Here is a 19,723-nt window from a genome sequence, read left to right as displayed (position 1 = left end):
AGGCACATACAGAATGTGGTGGGGCTAACCTAGTTTAAAGGCACCAACCCTCCCCTAACCTGGGACAGTGATGTAACAGTACAACACAAGAACAAACAATAATAAAATGCTCCTCTGGGGGCGCAGATTGATACGATCGCAGAGGTCGAACCCTGAACAGTTGGGGCAAGTATGGACACAACATTCAAGCTTGATACAGCACTGAATTTGGATTGTAATCAAATATTTGACACAGCATAGGTTTCTTACACAGAATAAAAGTGGTCTAAGAACTTAAAAAATTTTAATTTACCTATTCAAACCATATCATTATTATTTGCTTTTATATATAAATCAGAAATAACCAATTTAAAATGGAAAATTTTATAGAAAAAAAAAATGAAAAAAAAATCCCCCCCAATTTTTTGAACCCCCTTATGATTCATCACCCCCAAACTCAATCCCAGCTTTCCCTTTGTGGTATGGTACCTTGCAGAACAATTTCAGAGAGATCCATACACTTGAACACAAGTTATTGTCTGGAAACTAGAAAAATGCTTGTTTTTTTTGCCTCTTTTTGGCCCCAAATTCCTAAACGTTTAGGACAATTACCCCCAAACTCCAACCCAGCTTTTCCTTTGTGATATGGAACCTTGCAGTACAATTTCATAAAGATCCATACACTTACACACAAGTTATTGTCCTGAAACTAGAAAAATGCTTGTTTTTTTGCCCTTTTATGGCCCCTTATTACTAATATTTTGAGGGAATTACCCCCAAAATCAATCCCAGCCTTCCCTTTGTGGTATGGTACCTTGCAGTACAATTTCAGAGAGATCCATACATTTGAACACAAGTTATTGTCTGGAAACTAGAAAAATGCTTATTTTTGGCCCCTTATTTCTAAACTTTTTGGGCAATTACCCCCAAACTCAATTCCAGCTTTCCCTTTGTGATATGGAACCTTGTAGTACAATTTCATAAAGATCCATACACTTACACACAAGTTATTGTCATGAAACTAGAAAAATGCTTGTTTTTTTCCCCTTTTTGACCCCTAATTCCTAAAATTTGGAGGCAATTACCCCCAAAATCAATCCCAGCATTCCCTTTGTAATATGAAACCTTGTGGAACAATGTCAGAGAGATCCATACACTTACACACAAGTTATGTCTGGAAGTTACAAAAAAACTTATTTTGGCCCCTTTTTGGCCCCCAATTCCTTAACTGTGGGTACCATAACCCCCAAAATCAATCCCCACCTTCCTTTTGTGGTATTGAACCTTATGGTAAAATTTCATGGAGATCCATTCACTTAAACTAAAGTTAGAGTGCGAAAACTAATGTGTCTTCTTACGACGACGATGACGCCAATGTCTTACCAATATACGACCACAAAAATTTTTTTGCGGTCGTATAAAAATCAATTGAAAAGGGCTGAACTCATCAGATCGATACAAAGCATAAATACATCTAAAAAAACACAGACCGGACGTGGCCGGTTACTTATACATCTCAACAACAAAAAAGACACTAAGTACAGATCTGAGAGTACTCGCAGTTACTGACAGCTAGTTCAAAGCCAATAACAACTGATAAAAATCATGCATCTAAGACTAAAATATCAATCATGACCTAGGGCTCATTAAGTTTGCTATTCCCAAAATGATTCATGTTTATAGAACTTCCATTTTTTTTTAATTAATGTCTTTGAACATATCAACATGTGCAATTTGAATTTTTTTCCCAAATAAAAAGAAAAAAGAAGTTTTATTCCTTTTATTGACAGAAAACACTAACCTTAGGAATTGTAAATCTAAGATAAACAACTACTCCTTAACTAACCTTCAATAAAATAAAACTTGATCAATTGGTGGAATTGCAAGTTTTAGAACTGCAAATATGCCACTTCATTTTCCAATATCAAATTCTCCACAAACTTTAAAGACTGGGTATTGTCTTGTTTGAAAGTCAAGTGCCCAACAAGACACAATACATGATAATAGGCATTGTCCAATCGAATAGTTGTATATTGTAAACAGAATGAAACTCCATCTATATATTATTTTCTGATGTCAATCTCAACAACAATGTTTCAGCAAACATCCAAACAAAATTTGCAAGCAATTCAACCAAACTTTTAATCAACCTGGATTTGTATTAGAGCTCATAAAGAAACTGTTAAAATTGGTGGGTCATGGTTTTGCCCGTTTCTATTGAAAAGATGATTTTTGATTGTCCCATAGTTGTTGTCTTCTCTCTTCAGTCCAGACATGTTACTGTGAAGAACTCAAATTTAGACAAATATAATGATTACCATCAAAATATTTTCAACTGAGCGTTAACAAAAAAAACATCATCTTATAAATTACTACAGTTTACAATTATACAACAAATTATTTCCAATCTTTATTGATAAGGTTGAGCAATTTCATATCACACTTAACTGTAGTCACAACATGATCAGACATGTTATTTATGGAAAATAAAATTTAATTCAACAATTGCAAAAGATTTATAAGAAATAAGAGGCGAAAATTCAGAACAATTTGTTCCATTCTATAAGAAAAACTTCCAGAGAGCATGACCCCTCATCTGGAAGTATATTTCATAGCAAGATTCTTTTTTTTTCCAACCATTTTTAGGGGCAAGTCGCGGCTGCAACTCCACAATCTGTTGAGGGCAGGCTATGTTCCTTTCAGGTACATTTTTCTTAAAAACATATTTATAAATTAAACTTGAAACTTTAAAAAAAATACTGAATAATAACTGAAAACTTTTGATGTGCACTTTAGGTCAGTAGTTTCAGCTTAATAATAAGATTTTTAAAGAAAATGCAATTTTTTCATCTTGAATATATAAAAGTGAAAAAGGAATGACACAAAAAATACCTGCAACATTAATGTTTTTTATTTCAACTTTCAAAACACAATCAGTGAATCAATAAGATAATATAAACATTGTCCGCTATCATTTAAGAAAATCAAATTAGTAACATTATTAATAAATATAAATTAACAACACTTGTATAAAATCCTGATACAAGATGATAACTAGTAAATAATCAATCACAGATATGGAAAAAAACATGTGACCTAGATGAAGCTGAACTTCATTATGGAACAGACAATCAAATTTGTGTGTAAACTGCCCTGTGGCATACAACCATGTTGTCTGAAAAGTTTTCTCCCATTTTAAGATTTTACATTCCTTGATAAATATATGACATGACCTTAGCACAGAAAACCATACAACAATTCCAACTGATTTTATCACAAAACATCAGCATTAACAGCAATAAGTCATGAAGATCCAATACTAAAATCTTGCCTATTTCCCAACATTTGAGAAATTCAGAAGAACAATTCCTAAATAACAGAAACCAATGGGCTTTAAATATTTCAGGATCTTTTATTATTAGACAAAAGATTGTAAAATAGGCTGCATCTTAAAATATGTTGGTTACCTTTCCTCACAAGATTCTGCTGATAGTATCAAGGAATTGTATATTTAAACATACAATTCCTTGATAGTATATAGCAATAGATGATGACAATGGAACTAAACAGATGATGTGAAACTGAAATTAAAATTTTTGGTGTTTTTTTTTTTTTTTTAAGGGTAGTTTTTTAACCTTAACAATTGTTTGATGCCGCCAGAAACAGCATGGCTAAGTCTCGCCTCCACAAATTTTTTTTTCACAGTTTTGATATCCATTGTCCCCACAGGCTCAGTTACAAAATATTTCACTTTTATAACAATGTAAATTGAACATAATCAACATATTTAAATTCATACAATGTTATTTGTCAACAGTATTAAACCATGATTGCCTTGGTCACAATACTAGCTTTCTTCTTTTTTGAACTATTCTTGTCCTCCATGAAATCTTGACTATCCATCTGACTATCGGCTAAATCAAACTCAGTCTGAAAAGAAGAAACTTTTTTCAATTAAATATGTAATATATAAAATACATTATACTGTTATTAATAAAATGAAATGGAAAGGACCCGGTTTATATGAAGTAAATTCCTACAATACATAGTAAATGGGTATTATTTTAAGTCTAAATTTTTTGCATTTACAGCTCACACAAGATAGAAAATACTTTTACGGTATGCCCCAAACATAGAACATGGATACAGAAATTTAAAGAAATATATATATATATATAATTACTTTTAGAAAGTAATGATAGAATGAACCTAAATGTTGACTCTGTTAATAACAAAATGTAGGATTGCTTTGTCTTAAATTGCTTCCAAGACAAAATGTCACAAGCTTGAGAAAAAGTTGGTAGCATTACTTATGTGTATATATGCAGCATTTCCACAAATCGCAATAATTAATCTCACATTTTTGTCCATTATTCAACAATCGCAATAATAGATGCATGCAAAATTTTCTGAATTAACAGTAATTAACCTATGACAGATGGCCAAGATAAATATTATATAATGATACCATTTGTAATTTATATTCTAGTGCATCTTATTGTAGTGTTTGAAATTGGAATACACATGTATATATATGGACATACAAAAAATCTATGAAACCAGTCATAATTTCATAATTCCAATCTTGTTTTCGATATTAAATGCACCCATTTTATTCGTTGCTTGTTAAAAGTTTATAAATCTTTAATTTCTGGGGTTTTTTTCTGTATCCATGAAAAATAATGTGACACTTGAAGGATTTAATCAAATTTACTCAGATAATTAAGATTTTAGGACTTTTAGAGTATAAAATACTTTGAGAAAAGTTGCAGAAAATCAAAATCTTTTCTACAAGAATAATTCCATTTAAAGTACAACTTTACTGCAAAATAAAAATTCTTTTTAAATTGTAAGAGGAGTTTGAGATTAACACTGTCTCCTATATATGGCAAATTTCCAAAAATTGATCAAGTTCAACAACAGGTAATTACAATCAAATTGAAAAAATAATAATTAAGAAGTCAAAATCCTGGCTACTGCACATTTTCAATATTTATGGACAACAGTGAATATTCACGCCTTGTAAATAGGTCCGAGTACACAGTTATTTCGTAGTGCATTTCTTTTAGACAATAAATGAAAATTAAAAAAATCCCACCTGCGCTTTCTCAATAATATTTTTACAGTGTGTTGTACTACTTTTGGGACAAATTATATTAAAATTATAGAAAACTTCATCGGCTCTAACTCAAAATATGGACAATTTCATGTTAAGGGGGTCTTCAAATCTTTTGACAGCTTCCGAAGTGCTAAATTTTAACATTTTTCAGCTGGACCAAATCAGTACTTTACTTTAAAATTCATGACCCAAATTTTTTTTACAGTGTCATTTCACCCCCCTACTTACTATTTGAGTCATAAAACATGGAGAAATAAATTTGGAAGGGGTATAAAAAAAATCGACAAGTAACACACTGTCCACACTAGGGACTATATTCGTGGACAACGAAAATCAAAGGACGATAACTGTGTACCCGGACCAATATTCAACAAGATACAATTTCTAAAGTAGATACCTCAGGGTATGCAGACTTATTACAATAAAACACACAAGTGTAAAGACTCTTATAGCAACAACACTTTAGGGATTGCTGTAATTATTTATTTAATGATATTCAACTGTTTCTGTGTCTAGGGTACCGTCATGGGGAAATTAAATACAAATCAAATATTTAAGATAGTAAGAGGCATCACTTGTGATCGGTAAATGTCAAAATCATCATAATACAACTTGACCTGTTTTTTGTGGTCCAAGACATTGTGTTGAAGTTTCAGAAGATTTGGTCAAGGGGTATTATCATTATCAGGAAACTGTAGAAAACCCAACGTTGAAGGTACATGTAAGAAAGGGCCTTAACTCTTGAATGGTACAATGTCAAAACCATCAATGGAAGCTAAACCACTGGAAACTTTCATGCTATGTATTTCATCAGACCTGCCAACTTTTGAAAATCTCCATGGGAGTTTTAGTGCACGACCAGATTTTTAAGGGTTACAATTTTTGCGCCACGTTTCTGTGTGCACTGACAATAGTCTCATATCTCTTCTTTTTTCTTTGGTATACTGATGATGAGCTGATAAGGCTTTTTTTTTTCATTTCTTGTACTTATTAATTGGCAAAATAACTTAAGAATAGAGAAAAATGGTCTAAAAAATAAAGAATACAAAAGGAAAACACCCCCCCCCCCCCCCCCCTTTTCCTCTCCAAAGACCTTCTAATCTTTGCACCATGACTCAAGACCTAAACCTAAATGTCCTAAAGTTAGAAGGATGGAGACAGTTCTTGAGTTAAGTCTATCAGTAATGAGAAAATGGATAAATTTTGAGTTATCTTTCTTGGTATTCAGAGGTGCTTCTACCGGTGGAGGCTTATACACAGTAGAAGTGAATACAATATGGCATCAATTTTAATTCAGAACTGGACAGAAACACATCTGATGAATTTCAAAAATGTTAACAAATTTCAAGATAGACGATGTTTCCTAATAAGTTTATAACAGTTTTTGTCTCTCACTTAATTACGTTTTTGTCATGAAACTACGGTAAACGTTGCAAATTGTGATCGTATGATAATTTGATTAAAATTGAAATGCCGACTGACCAATTCTATTTACAAATTAATCAATTTTGAGGATCATTATGACCTATCGGATAAGCAGATTACCTGTAAAAACAAATTATGACACCTGTTGTGACCGTTGATTAGCTTGGGTCGTAAACTTGTCATAAATATGTCACCAGGTAAAATTATAGATTGATAGAAATTGATCAGAAACACTTCAAAATCGACAACCAACAATTTTTTCGAGTGAATTTTGTGAAAATGGGGTTTTTGACTTGTTTTACGATCCCGACATCAGGATTCTGGTTGAGGCATAAAAAACGGGATGATACCGCCAAAATCGGGATAGTTGGCAGGTCTGATTTCAAGTGTTTAAGGCTATATATTTTCCCCAAAAAATTCAATATAAGCTGAAGTTCCTTTGTGGAGGTAAGTTCAATGAAATTTCATCTAAGCTTACAAAAATATATTTAAGTATTAAATTGTTCATTGCATACATTAAATGTATGCTCAAAATTTGCATTTATCGTTAGTTACTATAACTGCATGACCTATAATATTTGTATGTGGCTATGGTATGTGGTGTATGTTCAAAAGATTCATTAGTGCAAATAATATTATTCCAGTAACTTTACTAAGATCTAACTGAACAATGTAGATGGTGATATTTAGAAAGTCACTGTAAAATGTTCACTTCACTGAGTACAACTATGTTCCCATCACTGGCAATACTTAAAGGTATCTGACAAACAGAACACAAACTGTATTCACCACTCACCTGTGAGCACAAGTTTAGATTTTAGGTACAAATTATCATAGGGACTGAAAGTTGTTCAATGAAAATTGTTAACTCAATCCTACTTGAACGATTATTTCATTCTTAACTCCTAATTGAATGATTATTATGATTAAACAGTTGTCACAATGTGTTAGTACTTTTTTAAAAATGGTGATGAGTGATAAAACAGTATTCATATTTATTTAATGAACTTGGCTGTTTAGGGATATACCATTCTTGTTTAGATATACCTATGTAAAATGGACTAAGCTTTATGGGACAGTCTATTTCACAGCTGAATGTATCCACTTACAAAAATAAACTACTGTAATATGGGATATACCATTCACTTGAAAAATTTAACTTTTAAAAAAAATTAGTAAGACAAGTAAAAATACACTATACAATTACAACAACTAGTTCATTACTTATGGTTTTGCTGTTTGTTATGAACACAATAATTGACCTTTATTGTTTTTGCAATTTACACTTTCAACCTAGGTTCTATAATTTTAAAGATAACAGCAAAAAACTGTGAAAAATTGAAAATAATGATATTTCAGAGGCTATAACTCAAAACAGGTTGACAAAGTTTTCTGAAATTTAGGGTAGATAGATCATAACCTATCTCTTATATATTCCAGTTTGCTGCAAAAATCTGCCAAAATAGATAAAATCCAAACAGAAGTTTGATTTTTCTCAAATTTTCAGAGCATACATCCACTATAAACCAGTAAAAGTCTGAAATGGCCTATATCTGTACTCGACTGTACTGATTTTTACTCGACCAGTCTGAATTGGTCTGAATTTTACTCGACATTACTCGACCCCAGTCTTAACCATACTCGACTGTACTGATTTGTACTTGACCCTTATCTTTGCCATTGAAAATAGTCTGAACTATTACTCGACCAGTCTGAAACAGTCTTAACCCATTCTCGACCTGTACTCCACCTATTTTTTTCAGTCTAAACCATACTCGACCAAAGGTCTGAACAATACTCGACCAGTCTGAACCATACTTGACCAAATGACCTCTACTTTTTCTAAATTTAAACTGTTAAAATAAATTTCTTTTTAACTGACATGACAACAGCCACAATAAAATAAAGATATATTATAAAAACAGATTTTTACATTCTTACATGATTCTCAGATTTATCGAATAGAGATAGTTAAATCAAATTATCTTATATAATAATTTAATTATATTAATTTTAAAGTTTTAGAGTTTTGTTAAAAAAAGATTTTCTTTTACCTAAAAACCACACCTATACTGAGGGTAATTAAACCTTATTAAGGTGCTTCTTATTTGGCATGTGTTTTTTTTTTTTTTAAATTAATTTTCCTAAATTCCTAAATAAAAACTACATAGGTTTCATGGTTACATACAAAAAATGTACAATAGTTATATAATTATCTTTTTAATGAGGTAACAAAATCACTGAAATTGTTTAACCTTATTTTAGAAATATATCTATTATAATAATTTGGGATATATTATATACAATATATATCAAAAAGGGATAAATATTAAAGAAATTAATAAAATTGTTCTTCTGATTAGTGGTAAAGTATAAAGTAATACCTCCTGCTTCGGGCAAACTCATGAAAAAGATCACACCTGGTCAGAGAGTATTAAATTCTAAATAACATTCATTCAAAATTGCAACATCCTGTGAAACTTAAATCGCAAGGACTTTTGAATTCACTAGATAAGTAATACACGAGTTGAAGAAAAATAAAGCTTTCTTTTTATCTGTAAAACACACATGTACTGAGGTAATTAAACCTTATTAAAGTGCATCTTATATGCCATGTCTTTAATTTTGACAAAAATAATTTAAATTTAATTGAAATAAATTTTTACTGTAACTTTGAACACATTTCCTTTTTTAAAAGTTTATCACAGGATTACTATGGAAGTTCTATAATCATGATTATATTAAATTCTTGGTTTAACAAAACAAAGGTGTCATTTTTTAAAATTTATTAAGTTGCTTTATATACTATTTTATATATATTTTAATAAAAAAAATGTTCACTGCATTATTAACTAAACTCAACTGACACCATAAATCTATACAAGGCTTAAGTTAATGGTGAAAATGTTCCAGTAACCATAAAATATATCTGAAACATTCAAAAATTTTTGAATACCATTGAAAATATTAGTCACAATTCAGTTTTGAGATTATTTGATCAGCTTGTTTTATTTTAATTTTAAAGGTGATATATATGTATGTATATAAGTGTTGATGAATATGGTGATGAAGTTATATTATGTTTATTGTGAAATTTTGGTTTCAATGCTATATTGAATACATTTTTAATTTCAAATTGTTGTTCAAATTTCTAGCCAGGGGAAATAGCTGTTGTTAAAAACAGTTCCTAAATTGATGAAATACAATAGATAGATACAAAAAATAGGTCTAGGTTGGTTAAGACTTGGTCGAGTATGGTTCAGACTAGGTCGAGTATGGTTCAGACTAGGTCGAGTATGGTTCAGACTAGGTCGAGCATGGTTCAGACGCGTATAAAATGGTTAAGTACTGGTCGAGTACAAGTTCAGACTGTTAAGTAAGATTCAGACTACAGTCGAGTATTATCAAGTAAATTTCAGACCAATTCAGACTGGTCGAGTAAAAATCAGTACAGTCGAGTACAGATATAGGCCATTTCAGACTTTTACTGGTTTGTAGTGATCTTATCGTGTCGATCATTTATGCACTTTACACTTTTGAACTAGCTCCTATAGTTTTAAAGATAACAGTAAAAAACTGTTAACATTGGTAAAAATTACACAGTCTGCACCAAAATCTTTTCCGACTACTAGTCCTAAGACCAATATTCTGACATTTTTCTTAAGTGTCTAGTCAAAATTTTCCAAATATTTACTAGTCCGTATAAAATTTTTATACTAGTCTTGGACATCGGACTAGTGGCTAATAGTGCAGACTGATTACATTTCAGGGAAAAAAACTCCATATAAGGTCCCAGATTTTCTGAAATTTTCTCAGGTAGATAGAACTTGCAATGTTGATTCAATCTACATTTTTAACCCAATTCCTATAGGTTGCACTTTGTAAATACAGCTGTTTCACAAGCCACGCCTCTTTTGGGGAGATATATAATATTCATAGATATTTAATTTTGTTTACGTACTGGTTTCCAGATATGATCTCTATGTTTCATCTCATAGAGAAATAACTTGAGAATGTTACCAGTATAAAAACAGATGGTAGCGGGGATAATTGAATTCTGAGGGACACCCAAAGTGTAGGTAGGGATAGTACAGAATTTTAGTATAAGTTTAAACTCTTAGAAGTTCAGGGCATATAAATGTTGAAAATATGCCGCACAGCCCTATGTTTTGACCTTTGAATAAAAAAGTAGGATATAATTTTTTACGAAACTTCAAAGTAAAATTGGCACAGCTTTAGCTGCTAAGGGACTTCCTATGGGAAATTGCATTGTCTATATTTACAGAAGTGCAACCTATATTGGGTGAAAAAAGAGAACACATAGAATTTCACCAAATCTGGTTTATGTCAGAGATTTTAATGAAATTAACTCAAATATAAAGTTTTATAAATATTTCATGAAGATTGAGAAAATCCTGGGCCTCAATTATGATGACTCAGCATAAATTCACAGTTTACAGTATGCATAGTGTACTTAAAGCCCTGAATGCAAAATAAATTCATAATATATACATATTTGTAATTTAAATTGTTTATTAGTGCTTATATTTACTCTTCTCACAAACTACACGAAATACGTCGGACCGTCGGACAAATCCGGTGAATAATGGATCGGTCTGGTAAAATTTTGTTAAATCCCGGTCCGAATGTCCGGTGTTATATTTTTCGTGGATTTTTTTAAAAACCCTACATTTTTCCCAATTTTGGGACCAAATTCCCAAACGATCTCAAAATTCATTCTCATCTTTATTATTCATGACAGCGATGTTTATTTTGTTCAACCGCTAGCTTTATGCCGAAAATCGCATACAAGTAATGTGTAAATCCGAGTAAAAACATATCTGACTGACAAAAACAACAATGGCTGCCATCAACCGGAAATATAAACAATACCGGATCAGATTCCGGGAACGGATAAGGTCAATTTCCGGGTTTGCCGATCAAATACAATAGAAACATAAAAAAAATCCAAGCAGGTTCACAAAATACAGCTATGAAATATAAACACTAGAATTGAAAACCAAAAGATATATGAAAATGAAAGAAGATACAGGAAATATTTTATACAGAAACTCAAAATTTTTAGTTCACAAATAATTTTCATGTCAAAATCCAATAAAATATGACATCACTTTATCACTGAAATGCATTCAAGCAATTGTGCACAACTTTCATCAAAATACATGTATACACTCTTTGTCACATGATTTTGTTTTTGTGCATTTTGGAGAGGAGTAGGGCACAATAAGTCATAAGATTGTTGTATTTTGTCAGATAATATACAATTAGATGTAAAAAAAAATTGGTCAGGTAAAATTTCATTCGGTCTGGTAAAGCTAGGTTGTTTACCAGACCGAATGTCCTGTAAAAATAAAATTCATTCGTGTAGTCTGTTCTCAGTCATTGAAACTCCTAGATCCTTGATGAATATTGTTGTTGGGGTGTTTTTGTCCTGTCCATAACCCAAAAGTAAGCCGTAACACCTGAATTTGCTTTTTTGTGGCCGCAGCAAAAAAAAAATCCAAGCTAGAAATACCTCAATAAAACTAACAATAATGTGTCCTATCCTAAAAATGTACTAAATATTCCATATTCACAGCAACAGCAGAATAATTTAGCAAATTTGAGGCCCCAGTGTACGTCTACATAGTATGTATCTACAAAGTTTCATGAAATTCTGTTGTGTGGTTTCAGAGGAGTTGCAATGACAAGAACAGGACTGATGGACTGTAGTATATTGAGGCCAATAAGTTCAAAGGGGCATAACTCCTAGAAAAAAAAATTGAATCATAATTTCCTGTCGATATGCACGTCTACATAGTATGTCCTTATTATCTACAAAGTTTCATGAAATTCTGTTGAGTAGTTTCAGAGGAGTTGCGATGACAAACTGTTGCAGTTGTATATTGAGGCGAATAAGTGCAAAGGGGCATAACTCCTAGAAAAAAAAATTGAATCACAATATGCACTTCTACATAGTATGTCCTTATTATCTACAAAGTTTCAAGAAATTCTGTTGTGTGGTTTCAGAGGAGTTGCGATGACAAGAACAGGACTGATGGACTGTAGTATATTGAGGCCAATAAGTTCAAAGGGGCATAACTCCTAGAAAAAAAAATGAATCATAATTTCCTGTTGATATGCACATCTAGATAGTATGTCCTTATTATCTACAAAGTTTCATGAAATTCTGTTGTGTAGTTTCAGAGGAGTTGCGATGACAAACTGTTGCAGTAGTATATTAAGGCGAATAAGTGCAAAGGGGCACAACTCCTAGAAAAAAAAATAGAATCATAATTTCCTGTCGATATGCAGGTCTATATAGTATGTCCTTATTATCTACAAAGTTTCCAGAAATTCTGTTGTGTGGTTTCAGAGGAGTTGCAATGACAAGAACAGGACTGACAGACTGTAGTATATTGAGGCTAATAAGTTCAAAGGGGCATAACTCCTAGAAAAAAAATTGAATCATAATTTCATGTTGACATGCACATCTACATAGTATGTCCTTATTATCTACAAAGTTTCATGAAATTCTGCTTTGTAGTTTCAGAGGAGTTGCGATGACAAACTGTTGCAGTAGTTTATTGAGGCCAATAAGTGCAAAGGAGCATAACTCCTAGAAAAAAAATTGAATCATAATATCCTGTTGATATGCACATCTAGATAGTATGTCCTTATTATCTACAAAGTTTCATGAAATTCTGTTGTGTAGTTTCAGAGGAGTTGCGATGACAAACTGTTGCAGTAGTATATTAAGGCGAATAAGTGCAAAGGGGCATAACTCCTAGAAAAAAAAATAGAATCATAATTTCCTGTCGATATGCAGGTCTACATAGTATGTCCTTATTATCTACAAAGTTTCCAGAAATTCTGTTGTGTGATTTCAGAGGAGTTGCGATGACAAAAACAGGACTGACGGACTGTAGTATATTAAGGCTAATAAGTTCAAAGGGGCATAACTCCTAGAAAAAAAATTGAATCATAATTTCATGTAGATATGCACATCTACATAGTATGTCCTTATTATCTACAAAGTTTCATGAAATTCTGCTTTGTAGTTTCAGAGGAGTTGCGATGACAAACTGTTGCAGTAGTTTATTGAGGCCAATAAGTGCAAAGGGGCATAACTCCTAGAAAAAAAATTGAATCATAATTTCCTGTCGAAATGCACATCTACATAGTATGTCCTTATTATCTATAAAGTTTCATGAAATTCTGTTGTGTGGTTTCAGAGGAGTTGCGATGACAAGAACAGGACTGACGGACGGACGGACAGACAGACGGGTCAAAAACATTATACCCGATGCAAAAAGGGTGTCGGGTATAATAAACATCTCAGGGGCAATAACTCAAAAAACAGGTCAACTGATTTTTCTAAAATTTACAAGTAGATAGAGCTTGTTACTTTTTCCCTTATTGCTATAGCTTTTCGAGATATTGGACAATAGTTGCACTTTGACAACTGTTCTATTTTTTGACAGCCATGTTGGTTGATCTACCTCAACAAAATTCACATTGACATTCTACAGATAAAGCAGAAAAAAATTAGTTTCAATCCATTGCTGTTTAAGGGGAGAAGATTTTTAAAGAAAAGTTATATATAACTGACGTGGACGACTGACAACTGTCAACAGACTATTATTTGTATAACTAAGTTTCAACTGAACAATGTAGAAACTGATTATAAAAAGTCTCTTTAAAGAATAAAAATAGGGAGCCTTTAAAGTGTTCTCTTCACTGAGAATAACTAGTATGTTCACATCACTGACAAATTCTTAAGTATCTGATAAACAGATCACAAACTGTATTCACCAGTGAACACAAGTCCAGATTATGGGCACAAGCATATGAAATAGACTGAAATTTGTTCATTAAAAATTGTTCACTTATGATTGAATGATTAAAGGACCAAATAGTTATCTAAATGTCTACTCATTATCTTGTTATAACTTTTAAAAAAGGGTTATGAGTGATAAAACAGTGTTCAGATTTATTTAATGAACTGGACTGCTAAGGAACATACCATTCTTGTTTACATATACCTATTTGAAATGGACTAAACTTTGTGGGACAGTCCATTTTACAGTTAAATGTATCCACTTCAAAAATAGACTTTACTTTTATGGAATATTCCATGATCATGCCAAAATAATTTTACCTTTTTAAAAAATGAACTGCTTATGTTATTAGGAAAAGTAAAAATATACTATACAATGACAACTACTAGTTAAGTGTTCTCCCCAGGATTTTTTGATAGCACTGTAGTAAGCGTGTCAATCATCTTTTGTGCTGCAACATGAAACAATTGTACTGCAATGTTTTATATACTTAAATAAATCAAATTTGAAAAAGAACTGTATTATACATATGCATAAACAGAAATGGAAATAACTTACATTTTAATTTTATTTAGTATCAAAAATTAAAATGATAAATAATTGAAATATATGTGTAAATCTTTTTATTTGATTACAACTCTCCCATTTTTTTTTAAAGAGTAAGTATGTAGCACAGTAGGTATATCTATTTACACTTTTAAGAGTTTATTTTACAACTCAATAAATTACTGGCACATATGAAGGACTAATATGGCCAACCTTTATTTTTTTTTGCAATTTTGAAAAAAAATAGATTACAATTTACATGTATGATGGGTAAATTAATTTGTATCAAAGGGAAAAAAATGCTTAGCCTTTCCATAATAAGTATTTCAATGTTGTTAAAGACGTTTAAATAAAAGCTATAAATATATTCCAAGTTTCATCTAAACCCTATTTCTAATAGCAAGGTTGCTTTTCCATTAAGAATGCTTTTTGCCAATTGAAACAAAAAACAAATTGTAAAGCTTATGTGTGATCAAGTAAGGAAAATACAACAGTTTTGGAAGTCTTGATGACTACTTTTTTCCAACTCAAAATCTTATTTGTTATTCCAGAGAAAGCACACAGACCTATCTTTTTATTCCGTAATTTCATGTATTATAATCAATCTTCATTTTAAAAAAAAAACATCATTTATCAAGATATTATATATACATCTTTAAATATTCTATATTTGTGCATTGTTTTAAAGTTTTAAGTTTAGTGTTTTGTGGAGTGTTCATTTTTAACATTTTACTTTTGGCTGTGGTGTTTGTATTTTATTTGACTATCAATGGTTTTTGAAGTACCCAATTATCTGGTCTTTATTGTTCAAATTACCTCATCAACATTTGAAATAGCCCTTTTTCTGCTTTTCTTTGGTTCATTTTCCTGGCAGGGATGAACAACAGCTGATTCCACCTGAAGATAAAAGAAATTTGCCAAAAAATTATCAATAGCGAGGAAACAAACTAATTCACCGAAATAACTCAGTCTGTAGAGATTAACATTAAGGCTACTTTGCTTGCAAACAAATTCTTAATTAGTCATGTGAGATGGTCACCATGAGAGCCACCTTCCCATTGGTTTCAGTCAGTCTCCTGACCAAATATGGATTGACGTCCGAGAGGCAGACGAGCCCCAGCTGTAATCCAACACCACATTGGCATGTTGTGGAATTACAATTAATCAGTACCCTATAGGATGCATATGTCCAATAGTATTTTTATTTGGATTAATAATATATTTAACTAAATACCCCCTGTTTCATAAAAACATACTTGGGACCAACGGAGGGCACTATTAAATCTCATCTATAGATGAGTACTGTTACATATAGTGAAAATGTAAGCAAAATTCTAAAATTGACTCTGTAGATGGGTACTTCATTTTCAAAGTGCCTTTCGTGTATGTTTTAACAGAACAGTTTTTATTCACAATACTTTTAAATTATATGTAAAGCCTTAATCCCTAATTTTTCAACAACAAAAAACTGTTCAATAAATAAATGAGTGTTATATTCATATACTGTTTATCAGCTAAGGACTGTGTCAGAGGTTTGGGGTTTGCCTAAATAATGGAAATTTGTGACAATCAATTTCAAACTTGATCAACAAAAGACTTGAAAATTGGTATTTGCTGCTTCTTGGTAAAGCATGTATAGTAAGAATTTGGAACAATGACTGGTTGACTCAAAAACCTGAAAAATTTGTTTCAGTGGACCAGTTAAATTAAAAAAGAATTTGCCAACTGTTATATAAAAAGTTTCTTTTGAATACAACATGTTTACATTTTCTGTTTAAAGAATGAAATAGGAAAGTTCTGTTAAATAAATTTGTGTAAAAAATTTTAGGTCAAAATAGTACAAAAATGTATATTGAAGTGATTTTACATTCAAGTGTTTCAATTCTGTGTGGATTGTTTTGTTATGTATCAAAAGCACACAAAACTCTGAACATTAATGTACCTCTATATTCTCCTTGGTTTCCTTTTGTTTTTTACCCCTTCTTCCCTTTTTCTTTGGTCTAGATAATTCAATATCTTCTGTCATGGCAGAAAGCTGTTCTATCTGAAAGTTTTAATTTTTCAATTCAACATTGTAAATCCTATTTCATTTTTATCAAGTAGAAGGACCTATTAAAGATGTCAATGAAAGTGTAACTGGGTCAAAAACATTTTTTTTGCGTTTGCAGGTTCAGATAATATCCTCAGTGATTTTCATTTTCATACTTTAATTAACCCATAACTGACAGATTTGTTAAATTCAAATACTATGGATATGTTTTTACAACATATTAAATCTATAATATAGCCAGTAACTTTAAATATTTTTTTGTTCCTTCTTGCTCTCAGTGTCTCAAAGTAGTTTTGGTTATCCAAAACTTGTTTCTTCAGTTGCTTATTGTGAAACTAGTTAAATCTATATCCATTATTTTATCTACAATGCTCAGTCTTTTTTTTTTAAAGAAAATTACAAATGAAGAAACAAAATATTTTCTGCATTATGAAAAGCATGTTAAATAAACATGTAAAATGTCTCGAGGATGATTTTCAATTGCTAGTACTATTAAAGTTCTGCATCACCACTGAGGAACCTAATCTTTTCAACCATGCATTAAACCTTCTAAGGGCTGTTCCAAAATTGACAGTGGGGCAGATGGGAGGCACTCAAATTAGTTAAATATATGTGGTTGCATTTTCCTTAGAATTTTGTAAGAATCATAAATAAAACGAAATAGTAGCCTTGGGTCTAAAAAAGTGCCTCCCATGCATTTAATTCTGGAACAGGCCTAAGTACATATTCGTGTATATAGAATCATTCTGTGAAGTTTCAGGAATCTGGGTTGATATTTGTGAGATTTGAAAACACAAAATCTGAATCCTGTTTATTTGCTGAAAATTGGGGTAACTTTTAAACTATTTCATCAATAGCAAGTGCACAAGTTTTATATGCGAGTATCCTTTCTGTAAAGTTTCAAGGATGTGATTTGAAAACTGTAGGAGTCAATTAAAATAGATGCCTGCTTTTTCCAGCAAGAAGTCATCACTATACATGTACTATAAACAGGTCTACTGCAACCCGACCAAAAAGTAACTTTTTACAAGTTAAATATACCTCAACCAGACAAAATGTATTCAGAATGGAATATTTTTATATAAACTACGGTTCAAACCAGACTTTTAAGTGCCAATCTGCCTAACAATTAGGCAGTGATGAAAAAATGACAAAAACCCACTCCAGTTTACATTAATTTCAGTTCCTTATATGTAGTAATGCTTGAAAATAACATTTATTTCCTTTTCCTGTTCTGGTAATAGAAGATATAATTTGGTTCAAATGCACTGGAAATTAACATTTTAGGGGAGATAACTCCGTAATCTGCTATCATTTTAACCAACACTTATCTTGAGTTATTTAGAATTACCAGACATACAGAAATGAAAGACGCACCATTTTTAACTCAGGATGATGGTAACTTCAAAAAAGCATGATTAGGTTGGCTTTTTTTTTCTGACCATGTTTTAATTTTTATTCAAATTGTCTGATTCTTACAAAGACTTTGTATTTTTATTACTAAAACTGTCAACAAAAGTCTACATACAGATTTGTTTATATCTTTCTTCTGCAGAGGCTTTTTAAATTCTCCATCATCTTCAGTCTGAAAAACATGAATAAAGTTTCTTCATAGTGATATTTGAACTGATTATATATCAATGATTTTCTGTAAAATATATGGCATCTACAATGAAGAAATACACTTTACATTTGAACTTAAACTATGTATTGACAGTGACATAGAGTTCTCAAAAAGTGGAAGTTTTTGACCAACAAAATTTTGCAAAGGACTGACACAATTTTGGTATTTTGCAATAGAAATAATATTAAGGACCAACAGACTTTCTTCAAGGATATGAACAGGGAAAAAAAGATTTCATGAACTCTGATAGGGTATTATCAAAACAAAGAAGACCAAACAGATATATGCAGCAATTAAAGTATTAAGTTGGCACAGACAACAGATACTCCTTATCCCACTGTTGACAGAAAAGTGATATTAAATCTAACTCTAGTTGCATCAGTCATGCGCTCAACCACAGGCCCACCAGCCCAGTCTTGTAAAAATACTGTAGGGCCTGTAAAAATCATCTCTACAAGCCAATATAATCTATCTAAAATTTTCGTAAAATTCAGCTTTGGGCCTGTAGATTTAAAAGTTTATCGTGAAGACTGCTGCATATAATGGTGTGTATTGATGCTACAAAATTACAAGATCGTAGCAAATGTGTTTTTTTTTGTATGATGCAAACTTAAAATAAAGAAACATTATTATCAGGAAACCATTAACATTAATATTTTCAATGGTGCAAAACTTGATAGATGAATAATTGCAGCAACAGTGGCAATCAAACTGGACCTTGAATTCATGACAGGTAGAAATGCTTTCAAAATTTTAAGGGGTTACCCCAGATAAAATTTAACTTCTTTATGGACTGTTGTCTGTCTTTTGGACATGTCCTTTGTTTCCTACGTTTTATTGACACCTCAGTATCTTATTCTTTATCACCAGGAAACCCATCAGTTTAACGATGATTTAGAGACAATACAACAGCAACAAAATTGTGAATATTTAATATAACCATTGCAGGAAAGGGGGCATTGGAGGCATTTTTTTAGACCACAACCACCCATAATATAAAATTTTTATTTTTTACTTATAGTTCTAACAAAATTCTATGGTAAATACAACCACCCACAGTTAATTAATTTGAGTGCCTCCCATCCCCAACACAATCATTCTGGAACAGCCCTGATTGCATTATAGCCCTCACTCCTACA

General features: G+C 31.5%; 1 protein-coding gene across 1 annotated transcript in view; it reads right to left on the bottom strand.

Annotated features, from left to right (window-relative positions):
* Window positions 1-2,874: 2,874 nt before the first annotated feature.
* Window positions 2,875-19,723, bottom strand: part of LOC127704431 (HORMA domain-containing protein 1-like) — a 65,061-nt gene continuing 48,212 nt past the window's right edge. The window contains exons 18-21 of the mRNA XM_052208476.1: window positions 18,489-18,545; window positions 16,853-16,954; window positions 15,727-15,807; window positions 2,875-3,909 (exon numbers count right to left, since the gene is read on the bottom strand). Of these exons, the coding sequence (XP_052064436.1) occupies window positions 3,799-3,909; window positions 15,727-15,807; window positions 16,853-16,954; window positions 18,489-18,545 (351 nt within the window). The 3' untranslated portion in view covers window positions 2,875-3,798. The remainder of the gene's footprint in view (window positions 3,910-15,726; window positions 15,808-16,852; window positions 16,955-18,488; window positions 18,546-19,723) is intronic.

This window comes from Mytilus californianus, unplaced genomic scaffold (assembly GCF_021869535.1).
Source record: "Mytilus californianus isolate M0D057914Y unplaced genomic scaffold, xbMytCali1.0.p SCAF_6, whole genome shotgun sequence".
Taxonomy (NCBI): Eukaryota; Metazoa; Mollusca; class Bivalvia; order Mytilida; family Mytilidae; genus Mytilus; species Mytilus californianus.
The sequence above is the reverse complement of the archived record's forward strand: the minus strand, read 5'-3'. Positions and strand labels throughout refer to the sequence as shown.